Consider the following 10081-nt stretch of genomic DNA (forward strand, 5'->3'; position numbering starts at 1 on the left):
ACACACACACACACACACACACACACACACACACACACACACACACACACACACACACACACACACACACACACACACACACACACACACACACACACACACACACACACATTCAACGAAACTTCTAGAAAGCCAGCCACCTGCAAGGTCACTGAATCGATTCCTGCAACAACAACAACGATACTTAGACTTCAACCAGCAACCTCACTGTAGCCCCCACCCCTCCCCCCAACAGTTTGCACACAGTTCAAAACAAAGACAGGAAGCCAAGGCAAGAAGAAGAAGAAGAAAAATCTCAGCTGGAATCATTGATTACAACACTAGGAATGTGCACTTCATTCCGGGACAGTTGATCACGTGCTGCTGCCGCTGCTGTTCTGTCATGCCAGAGAGAGAAAGAAAAATGAGAGTGTACGGGGTTGGTTCACATCTAGCAGAAGAGGGGTACTGGGGGGGGGGGGGGGGGGGAGAGAAGAGGGGAGATGAGGTATGTGTGTGTGTGTGCATGTCTGTACTGTGGGAGCAACGGAATGTTGGAACGTGCGGGTGTGCATGTAGGCGCGCGCGCGTATGTGTGTGTGTGTGTGTGTGTGTGTGTCTGTTTACCAGGATCCAGTTTCCCTGAATGATTGATGATTTATTAACATTTTTATACTGCCAGAGCCTAAAATTAAAGCTATTTAGGCAGTAAAATTTCCCTGAAGGAAAGGGCATTACGTTTGTATCTTTTGCTGTTGAGAGCATATACGCTCTTCAGTACTGCACTGTATCCTGTTGTAATCTTTTGCCTTACTTTTTGTCACAACAGATTTGTCTGTGTCAGATCCCGGCTGCTGTCCCTGGGGAGAGTGTTGCTATAGTGCAGCGCCACTTTTTTTTCACCCCCTTTCTGGAAGTGTATTTGTTTTGTTTTACGATCAAACTGGATTTTTCGGAATAGCTTTTTTTTTCCGTTGTACTTTGGCGTGCTGCACACACAGGACCTCGGTTTATCGTCTCTACCGATGACTAGCACCCAGACCACCATTCAAGGTCTGGTACAGTAAGGGGGAGGGGGATAGGAAGGGTGTGTGTGTGTTTGTGAAAATTCCGATCCATATAATATATGTACAGAATCCGAACCCCTGGACACTGGTTTCCTAATCAAGCGCACTACCACTAGGCCACCCCCGAAAACGGAGTATGGCTGCCTACATGGGGTAAAAACGATTGTACACGCAAAAGCCCACTCGTGTACATGCGAGTGAACGAGTTAACATGGGAGATGCAGCCTACGAACGAAGAAGATGAAGAAGAAGAATCACTAGGCCACCGCTCTTCTGCTAGTCTCAGTATCAGTATCAGTAGCTCAAGGAGACATCACTGACAAATCCATATACGCTAACATCACTTCTGCCAAGCAGATGCCTGACCAGCACAGTAACCCAACGCGCTTAGTCAGGCCTTGAGAAAAAAGAAAGAAAAAAATTATGATAATAATAAAAATAATAACTGAAAATAAATCAAAAGACAGTAATGATGATAAATAAGCAAATAAGCAAATAAATTTAAAACATGTAGATACACATTCACACACACACACACACACACACACACACACACACACACACACACACACACACACACACACACACACACACACACACACACACACACACACAAGTACAACAGATATGTAACATACATGCAGTTTTTACAGATATGAAAGCACAAACAAATATACATAAACGTATACGAGTCCCAACACACACACACACACTCTCTCTCTCTCTCTTTCTCTCTCCCTCTCTTCCTCTCTCTCTCTCTCTCTCTCTCTCTCTCTTGTACAAGCGCACGCACACACACACACACACACACACACATACACACACACACACACACACACACACACACACACACACACACACACACACACACACACACACACACAGGGAGAGACAGACACACGGTCACAGAGAGAGGGGGGGGAGAGAGGGAGGGAGCCGGGAGGGAGAGAGAGAGAGAGGGAGGGAGAGAGAGAGAGAGAGAGAGAGAGAGAGACAGACAGACAGACAGACAGACAGACAGGGCACACAGAGACAAAGAGAGAGGCAGACAGACAGAAGGAGACAGACACACGGACAGAGAAACACTCGCATTAATTTGGAACCAGAATGAGAACAGAAAAAAAAGGCACAACAAAGACCACCGGTGGTCCCCAAGGAAGGCCACCCGGAGAGACCGCCAGGACAGCACAGAGCTAGTGGTGGCGCGAGACAGGAGGAGTGACGTCATGACATTTCCGCCCGTCACAGTCCTGTCACGCAGGGCTGCTACATACACCGTGGACAGCCGTCACTGTGGGCAGAGAGGTTGGGTTCGGAGTGGACTGTGGACGGAAAACACTGCAGCAGCTGTATATACACGCTTCACAAATAGCTAAGGACCGCTTCATGAATGCAGGCATGTTTCACATGTTTAAAAAAAAAAAAATCGAGAGATTTTGTTTGTTTATTGTTGCTTATAGTCTAGCCAGCTACACAGGGCCATAATCATTTATATATTATCAGGACTGCCTAACAATACAAATTCTCAACCACGTCAACATACAACTGTCACAGATACACACACACACACACACACACACACACACACACACCACACACACACACACACACTCAAACACACAAACACACATAACAACAACAACAACAACAAAAACACGCAAAATCACACCAATGCAAACCCATAAAACACAGTTCTTGACACACTATCATAACCACTTAGTTCCTCAGGGCAAATAAAACTAGGCCGTGCTCTGGACGTCAGCCCTTCCGCTCAACTCATCATCCCAGATGTTAACAAAAATCGTAAGAAAAGGACAAACAACAAAAATAAAAACACAACTTCAAATCCAAACAAAAAATGCATAACGAAAAGGCCACAAAGGCAAATAACACTGCAGAATGGACAGCAAGTGCACATCTCAGTGTTAACAATTTCACTTCGTATTCGCCAGAGCAAAACGGCACAGACAGGACATCACTTACTGCGGAAAAGAGAGAGAAGAGAAAAACAACAACAAAAAAACAAAAAAGCAACAAAAAAACAAACAAACAAAAACGTGCCATGGATGTTCGAACAAAGAAAGGGTGATAAACTGGGAAGGCAGAAAAAGGAGACATCAGTGAAGGAAGGAAAAAGGTAGAAATGAAGAGGGCAGTATGAAAGAGGAAAAGCAATTTTCAGAGCACACCATCAGCTTCGGCTTCTAACTGCTCTGTGTGTTTGCAATGTCTTCACTCGCTTTTGAGAATAAAATCATGTTTAAACCCAAAGAAGAATTTTCTAGCACAGAATTTTCCGAAGTCGGGGATGCTGTTTATACTGAAAGTCCCCGGCATCCCACGGGGAAATCATTCAAATCGTGCAAGGATCGCCTCGTAAAAGGTTTGTTTTCATAAAAGTGTACTGCTTCTACCATAAAAATGTATAAAAGAAAAAAAATCTGACATAATATATAAAGTAAGCAAGGGTCATCTACAAAATGGCGTCTCACTCAATACATCATCACGGCTTCAGGCATACATGTACAATGAACAGCTTTGGAGATGTGTTTGAAAAACAAAATCAATGTATCAGCCAAACATGTACAGTACGTCTGGGGTTAAACAAACAACAGGTGCTGTTTTTCATTGTAAAAAGTTAAAGTATACGTACAATTTAGAACCACAGTGACTGGTTTATGAGTGGTGCTTATTGCCTTGGCTGCACACTCTGCTGTTTTACGGAAAATCCAGCATCATTTCACCACAAGGCCACAAGACGAAAAGGGTGGTCCTTAACGTTATGTGAACCCTGCAGTGAAGAGAGGCACGACTGGAGGGGGAGGGAGAGAGTGTGGAAATGAGTCCACTTTGTTCCCAGTGCTCTCCCCCGACAGGATGGCTGCTCTGTGCGTGCGTGTGCGTGTGTGTGTGTGAGTGAGTGAGACAGTGTGCGAGTATGTGTGCATGTTTGTACACATTCCATGTTTAAAAAACAAACACTGCACACATTCCATGTAAAAAAACAACAACAACACAACAAACAAAATACACATGCACACACAACGAAAGTACGCTGCTCATTACTGCTTATTATACCCTGTGGCATGTAGAGCAGCAGAAGAAAGTGCGTACAGCAGGGCGTATGACAAAAATGATAGAGAAACATGATGAAATGTCTTCTTGTCTCTTTTCATTCAGCATCATTGTCCTCTCAACGCCACTGTGGATGAGTTGACACAAAGTCTTGAAGAAGCATGTACACAGAGAAAGCGAGAGAGAGAGAGAGAGAGGGGGGGGAGACAGACAGAGACAGACAGAGAGAGAGAGTGTGTGTGTGTGAGAGAGAGCGAGAGACAGGGATGGAGGCAGAGAAACAAAAAAGACAGAGAGAAGAGACAAGGGCAGAGAAAGAGAATAGAGTGTCAGACAAACACAGGAATACAAGAAGTCCACGGAAATCCAAACTTAAAAGATAGAAGAAAAAAAAAAAAAAAAACTCACACAAAAAAACAACCGGATAGATAGTATAAGACAAAACTGCTCAACATCACACCCCTCCCCAGCCACGGAGCCCACACCATGGACTGCAGGACAGTGACTGCACGTGAAACCAGACCTGGCTGGAGCAGGGAGTCACCAAGCGAGACAGACACACATCGGAAGAGGCCGTGAAGGAGGGACGAAATGAAATTTCCGCCCTTGCAAATCGAGTCACGGTCTGGGATGGTACGGGCAGTAATGGAAAGAAGAAAGGAAGAAAGGAAAAAAATACACACACACACTTCAAGTTTCTTTTTTTTCCCTCCCCTCCCCCCACTCCCCCGCCCTCTCACTCCCCAACCAAACTCCCCCTATTTCGATTGGCATGTGAGTGGAATGAGTGGAACTATGCAGGACTGAGCTGCTACAGAAAAGACAGGAAGACGGTGTGTGGGTGGAGGGTAAGGGTAATGTTGGGGATGGGGTGTGTGAAAATGGACCCCCCACACACACACACCACCAACACCCCATTCGCATTGGGGTCACTGTGTCATGGTGTTCACATGAGTTCTCTTGATCAGTCCCATGAACATAATCAACGCTATGTGGGCATGTCTGCGTGTGGACGTGACTGAATGCATCTGTGTGTGTGTGTGTGTGTGTGTGTGTGTGTGTGTGTGTGTGTGTGTGTGTGTGTGTGAGTGTGTGTGTATGTGAGCACGCGCGAGCGCATATCTGTGTTGCATGTCTCTCTCCTTTCCCTCCTCACTCCCACAATCGTAATCAGTAATTAACTTTGTACCCGCCTGGGCAGAAAGAAACACACACTCACACACACACACACACTACACACACACACACACACACACACACACACATTCGACATTGTTGCTTTTTGTCCAGTCAACTGCACTAGGCTGTCACATACATATACAGAAATACAGACAGAGATCAAGACAGAGACTGTCAGAAATATAGTTACAAGGAGGGGAAAAAAGACAGATTATCACAATCCATCAGACGTACCACGCAACTCACTCTCTCTCTCTCTCTCTCTCTCTCTCTCTCTCACGAAGGCACAACAAAGACCACCGGTGGTCCCCAAGGAAGGCCACCCGGAGAGACCGCCAGGACAGCACAGAGCTAGTGGTGGCGCGAGACAGGAGGAGTGACGTCATGACATTTCCGCCCGTCACAGTCCTGTCACGCAGGGCTGCTACATACATCGTGGACAGCCGTCACTGTGGGCAGAGAGGTTGGGTTGGGTTGTACTGTGCTGTGCTGTGCTGTGCTGTACTGTACTGTGCTGTGTTGTGTTGCATTGCACTTTAATGTACTGTGCTGTGCTGTATTGTACTGTATCACTTTTTGCCATAACATATTTCTCTGTGTGAAATTCGGGCTGCTCTCCCAAGGGAGAGTGTGCATCGCCACATTGCAACATCACCCCCCCACCATCCCCCCCCCCTCCTCCCTTTCCTCTTTATTTTTATTATTTTATTATTTTTTTTGTCTTTTCGCAAATGTATTTGTTTTCCTAAGTAGACTTTTCTTCAGAATTTTGCCAGGGAAGACCCTATTGCTGCCGTGAGTTGTTTTATGTGCGCCAAGTACGTGCTGCACACAGGAACTCGGTTAACGACTCACCCGAAAGACTAGCACCCATGGACTGACGTCAGGAGATTTCCGTCCCGAACAGTCCAGTCACGCGAGGCCGATGTAGCATCCCAGACTACCACCCTGGAAACGTCCCTGGGGGACAATTTGACCGCTAATAATGTCACCCCGGGACTTTCTCACCGTACATAATGTCCCATGCGGACATTTCCAGCGGCCAAAATGTCCCCTTTTTGCGTTTTAGCCTCGTTTTGAAATGCCCCCTTACCCTGAAAATGTCACCTCCTTTGTTTAATCTTTAATTGTTCAACAATACACATGATTACAATGCAATGAATGACAAAAAAGCATGAGCATCAACAAGCTTAAAGCTTATACTGTGCTCAGTACGTTGCACTTCAATTTTATCATGACGGCTGACGAACCATATTATCAATTGTATCAAATAGCATTCATAAACAGTAAGTAATGAAATAAAACAAATAAACAAACAGTACATAATATAGTAAAATAATGCTAATAACAATATTAACATGAGATTAAATTTATTATCACCAGAGTAATCGGCCTGTTTCAGTTTCAGTTTCAGTAGCTCAAGGAGGCGTCACTGCGTTCGGACAAATCCATATACGCTACACCACATCTGCCAAGCAGATGCCTCACCAGCAGCGTAACCCAACGCGCTTAGTCAGGCCTTGAGGGAAAAAAAAAGAAAAAAAAAGGAGGTGAATAAATGATATATAAGCAAATAGATGTAAAACATGAAGACACACATTCACATATACACCCACACACGCATAACAGATATGCACCGAACATGCAGTTTCACAGATATGAAAGCACAGTCAAATACATATAAACGTACATGATCTCCAACACACACACACACACACCACACACATTACCCTGCACCTCCTCTACCCCCCTCCTCCACACACTCATTTCCAGTCTACGTATCACAGCTTCCACGGCACACACACACACACACACACACACACACACACACACACACACACACACACACACACACACACACAAAGATATATATATATATATATATATATATATATATATATATATATATATATACGTTCCAATATCCTGTTGCTCCCACAGTGTAGGCATGCATACACTCACATACCTCATCCTCTACCCCACCTCCCCCCGCACCCCCACCTTCCCCTCACACACACACACACACACACACACACACACACACACACACGCGCGCGCGCGCACGTGCACAGACCTCTACTGACACTTGTGTACACTTACACTCTCGCGCATGCACAAACGCACTCAAAAATACAGACCCACACATGCACACAAACACACACATACACACACGCACAGATGCTGCCACTGACTGGCCGCAAGAGGGATGGGAAAAGATCTCTGATGCCAAGAACGTGGCGTATAGTGTGTTGCTCAGTCTATTGTATTTGGAAAAGCCCACAGAGACTCTGTTCCGTTTTGAAGAAATTTGCGCAATATTGGTTTGGAAATGATGCCGATATTTGTTTGATTAGCAAGGCATCGTGCTCTACCTTTCATGTTAGACTTACGGCCACTCCCTCTCTCTGCTTTTATTTCTTTGAGGCGATCGATGGTGTGATGGCCTTGTACCTGTTCTTTTTGATATTCTTTGACTTTTCTGAGGATTTCCGATTTTCCTAGATGTAGGCCGCTGGTTGGTGTTGCGTTACCAGCAAGCCTGTCAGCTCGCTCATTTCCCTTAACACCTACATGTCCCGGGCAGTATGACCATGTGAGTTTTTTAATCTGAAAGTTGCGCATTGCCTTATGCCACTCTGGGCTTCCCATTCCGTTTTCAATTTTCTGTATGAGGTTCATTGAGTCGGTTAGAATCATGGCATGTTGGTTTCCGGGCATATGGATGGACGATAGCCACTGGAGGGCATGTGTCACAGCTTCAACTTCCATCGTTAGGCTGGAGGTTGTGACTTTGTAGGCAGCATTCTCTTCCCTAACTGTTTTTCCATTTTGTTTCGCAGTGAATCCCCAACCGGATTGGTCTTTGGTGACTGAGCCATCTGTCGGCCTGATAGAAGAGAAACACGAAGGAAAAAAAATTAGAAGAATGGTGGGTAAGGTGGTGGGGGAGGGGGAACAGAGGGGAGAGGAGACATTCTGACAGATCATAGGCCAATCCATTCGACTTTGAATATTTGGTCAGTCAAATAAATATCTGGTCAGTCAATAGAATCATGATCATGTTGTACCCGTTCTTCACAATACTTTCTAAGCTAAAATCTATTTGAATCGGAGATAAACTGGTGAACAGTTTGAAACAGAATATATTTGTATGATTTTGGAGAACAGGATCTCCATGCAACAGAGTTTTAACGTGAATGTAGTTTGGAGATAAATTTAAGATTGTGTTTGCCCGAGCCATATGAAAGTCTTAACAAAATAATAAATGATGTTCAGCAGTGTCGCTCGCAGTGCCACAAGCAGTTTATTATCTTCTCTTAAGTCACCCCCTTGTATACCGCAATGTCCCCTCTGCCGAAAATGTCCCGTCCCTCCCCTCCCCTCCTCCGCACCCCCTCCCCACGCCCCCAGCTTTCTCCAACAGTTTGTTGCATCTGCAAGCACGCGGTGTGTGTGTGTGTGTGTGTGTGTGTGTGTGTGTGTGTGTGTGTGTGTGTGTGTGTGTGTGTGTGTGTGTGTGTGTGTGTGTGTGTGTGACTATATTGGTGTAGGTCGTGTCAGCAGTCAGAACACGGTCCTCTATCTCTGAAGTATACCAACCGTCACATCAAGAACAGCGGAAGCTGTTAAATATGTTTTTTTTGCATTTTTGGCAAAGGGGACGTTACGGGATACGTGGGGAGGACGTTTTCAGGGCAAGGGGGGCATTTCAGAACGAGGCTAAAACCCCCCAAAAGGGGACATTTTGGCCGCTAACAATATCCGCAGGGGACATTATGGACAGTGAGAAAGTCCCCGAGGGACATTTCCAGCGGTCAATTTGTCCCCTGGGGACGTTTCTAGGTGGGGGGGCAATCTGGGATACTACACCGGTACAGACAGCCTGAGAAACAGTCACTGGTTGGGAAGGTGTCATCCCGAATCGCCTATCACGGAATTTGGCGACCCCAGTTCTCCTATTCCCGACTCACCCTGTCGTGGCAATTGGTGGTCATGGGGTGGGGTGGGTGTGTGTGTGTGTGTGTGTGTTAAAGGTAGAATTGGCGAAACAGGAATGAGGGGTTACTAGTACAGGCGCCACAGGACAAAACGTCAAACTCTCCACTGAGAGGCCACTGGAGGGTGGCGCACGGTCATTCATTCTTTCTTTCTTTCTTTTGCCTTCGACAGCTACGCAGTCCGAGGGATGCCACAAACTCGGACGTCTGGCGAAGATCGGCTTCCGTCCCCCAGAGCTTGGTGTTGAGGTCCGCACCCCCAGGCCAGGACTGCTGCCGCGTCTTCTCATGCAGGGGTCAGTCTTGGCGAATATGGGATGGGGTCTGGTCAGCCTGGCCGCTATCACACAGGGATATGGTTGCCACTCCAATCCTCTTCAGGTATGCTCGGAGGCCGCAGTGTCCTGTGCGAAGGCGCACGGTCAAAGGGGAGGTGAATCGGGCCTGCTCCGTTAGGCAGCGGACTGTGTGACAGCAGTGAGGGAAACACGTATGCGGGCGTCACACAGGACAGGCTTCAACGAATGATCATGTGTACATGCATGTAAAATCACAATGTGGATCGTGCATGTAAAATCACAATGTGGATCGTAAAAGAACCGACTCGGTGCTCTCCCTTTCTCCAGTTGTCTGGCAGGTGAACAGGATGAAGCACAACATCAACACACTATGTTGTATTGTGTTGTATCGTATTGTATTGTATTCTCTTTTTGTCTCAACAGATCCCTCTGTGTGAAGTTCGGGCTGCTGTCCCCAGGGAGAGCGTGTCGCGACACTGTGAGC

At 46.2% G+C, this 10081-nt stretch overlaps 1 protein-coding gene across 1 annotated transcript; it reads left to right on the forward strand.

Annotated features, from left to right (window-relative positions):
• The first annotated feature begins 5630 nt into the window (after positions 1–5630).
• LOC143281663 (uncharacterized) lies at positions 5631–9858 on the forward strand. Its single transcript, XM_076586910.1, has 2 exons — positions 5631–5763; positions 9471–9858. The coding sequence occupies exons 1-2, from the start codon at positions 5685–5687 to the stop codon at positions 9752–9754; spliced, it is 363 nt and encodes a 120-aa protein (XP_076443025.1). The 5' UTR covers positions 5631–5684; the 3' UTR covers positions 9755–9858.
• The last annotated feature ends 223 nt before the right edge of the window (positions 9859–10081 follow it).

This window comes from Babylonia areolata, chromosome 4 (genome assembly GCF_041734735.1).
Source record: "Babylonia areolata isolate BAREFJ2019XMU chromosome 4, ASM4173473v1, whole genome shotgun sequence".
NCBI classification, from domain to species: domain Eukaryota; kingdom Metazoa; phylum Mollusca; class Gastropoda; order Neogastropoda; family Buccinidae; genus Babylonia; species Babylonia areolata.